The following is a 1,545-nucleotide window of genomic DNA, read 5'->3' on the forward strand; positions in this document are numbered from 1 at the left end:
CCCCTTCCAGCAGACAGGCCGCCCACTGATTGGCCGCGGGAAGGTCGCGTCACCTTCAAACACGCCTACTTGCGCTACACTCCCGGCGGGCCTCCCTCCATCCGGGACCTGGATGTGGAGATTCAACCAAGGGAGAAGATTGGTATAGTCGGACGAACCGGGGCTGGTAAATGTATGGATTTCTGCCATCCACCCAATGTAAATGAGTGCTTTTTCTAGGAAAGTCCTCTTTGGTGGCCACCTTATTCCGGATGGCCCCCATGGAGGGAGCGGTGGAAATTGACGGTCTCAACACCGAAAAAGTGGGTCTGAGGGCGCTGCGATCTGCAATCTCGATTATCCCCCAGGTGCCCACTCTGTTCTCCGCGACTCTCAGGTAGTAGAGGCCTCTTTAGCTCAATAAAGCTTCCTATACAGCGTGTTTCATAATAGTAAACAAATGTGCTTTATGATGAGAGAGTTCGATTTGACAATACTTCCCACACATGCTCCAGATAAATCACACCCGTTCTAAATAACCATGTGTATAAAACCCGCAGATATAATCTGGATCCTTTCGAAAAACGCGCAGACGACGAGCTCTGGAAGGGGGTAGAGCGTGTAGAGCTCAAACAGAGCGGCGTTGCACTCGACACTGTGGTCAATGAAAGTGGAGCCAATTTCAGCGCTGGCCAAAAACAGTTGATTTGTCTGGCACGAGCGATAGTTAGGTAAGTTGCTTACCCTAATCTACAACGCTTTCATCGCTGGCTGTTTAAAGGAAAAACAAAATCCTCGTCATGGACGAGGCCACCGCCAATGTGGATCAACACACCGACTCCCTGATCCAAACCACCATCCGGCAGGCCTTCAAGGATTGCACAGTTATAACGATAGCGCATCGGTAAGACGGATTTAATGTGCGCTTTAGAGCGAGTTAAGAGCTCTTTTTGCAGCATTAACACGATAATCGACTGCGATCGAGTTCTGGTGATGGATCATGGCCAGGCGGTGGAATTTGGGCCGCCCCACGAGCTTCTGGGGCAGAAAGATGGACATTTTGCCCAAATGGTTGAACAAACCGGGCCGACCATGTCCTCCAAGCTACGCAAACAGGCCAAAGAGAGCTACAATCAGAAGAGGCCCGTGGAGAGTCAAAAGAGCGATTAGCTCACTTAATTTTTTTGAGGCTTCATTCGGAACATTCCCAGACCATAACACCGACTGCCTATTTCCTTGATCTTCAAATGCACTACTTACGTTTTTTCTGATTTCTGTTGAAGCCTTATAAGGATTACTTAATATTTGCGAATAAAAAGTTTGTTTTTGTAAATTGTTGATTCATTACGCTTGAAATTGGCTATTAATTAGCCTTCCATACGTTGACGCTGAAACACGTGAATATCACGTCATTTCTGTTTGGGTGACAGAAGTCAGACAGTCAAACGTAGATTAAACGTCATAAAAATGACACTAACGTCCCCAATATGACGTCTGCTCAAAAGCTTGACATTAGCAGACTTTATAACTGTGGAGCTAAAGATGGTCGTTTCCGCACAACTGCAC

At 47.3% G+C, this 1,545-nt stretch overlaps 1 protein-coding gene across 1 annotated transcript in view; it reads left to right on the forward strand.

Moving 5' to 3' along the window:
- LOC109546605 (probable multidrug resistance-associated protein lethal(2)03659) overlaps positions 1–1,312 on the forward strand; it is a gene marked incomplete at its 5' end in the record, with an annotated part of 17,131 nt that extends 15,819 nt beyond the window's left edge. Inside the window, 4 exon segments of the mRNA XM_048662696.1 lie at positions 231–376; positions 540–710; positions 761–883; positions 936–1,312. Of these exon segments, the coding sequence (XP_048518653.1) occupies positions 231–376; positions 540–710; positions 761–883; positions 936–1,149 (654 nt within the window).
- Positions 1,313–1,545: the final 233 nt, after the last annotated feature.

Source organism: Dendroctonus ponderosae, unplaced genomic scaffold (assembly GCF_020466585.1).
Source record: "Dendroctonus ponderosae isolate FM_Combo_2020 unplaced genomic scaffold, Dpon_F_20191213v2 Dpon_F_20191213_11, whole genome shotgun sequence".
Lineage (NCBI taxonomy): Eukaryota > Metazoa > Arthropoda > Insecta > Coleoptera > Curculionidae > Dendroctonus > Dendroctonus ponderosae.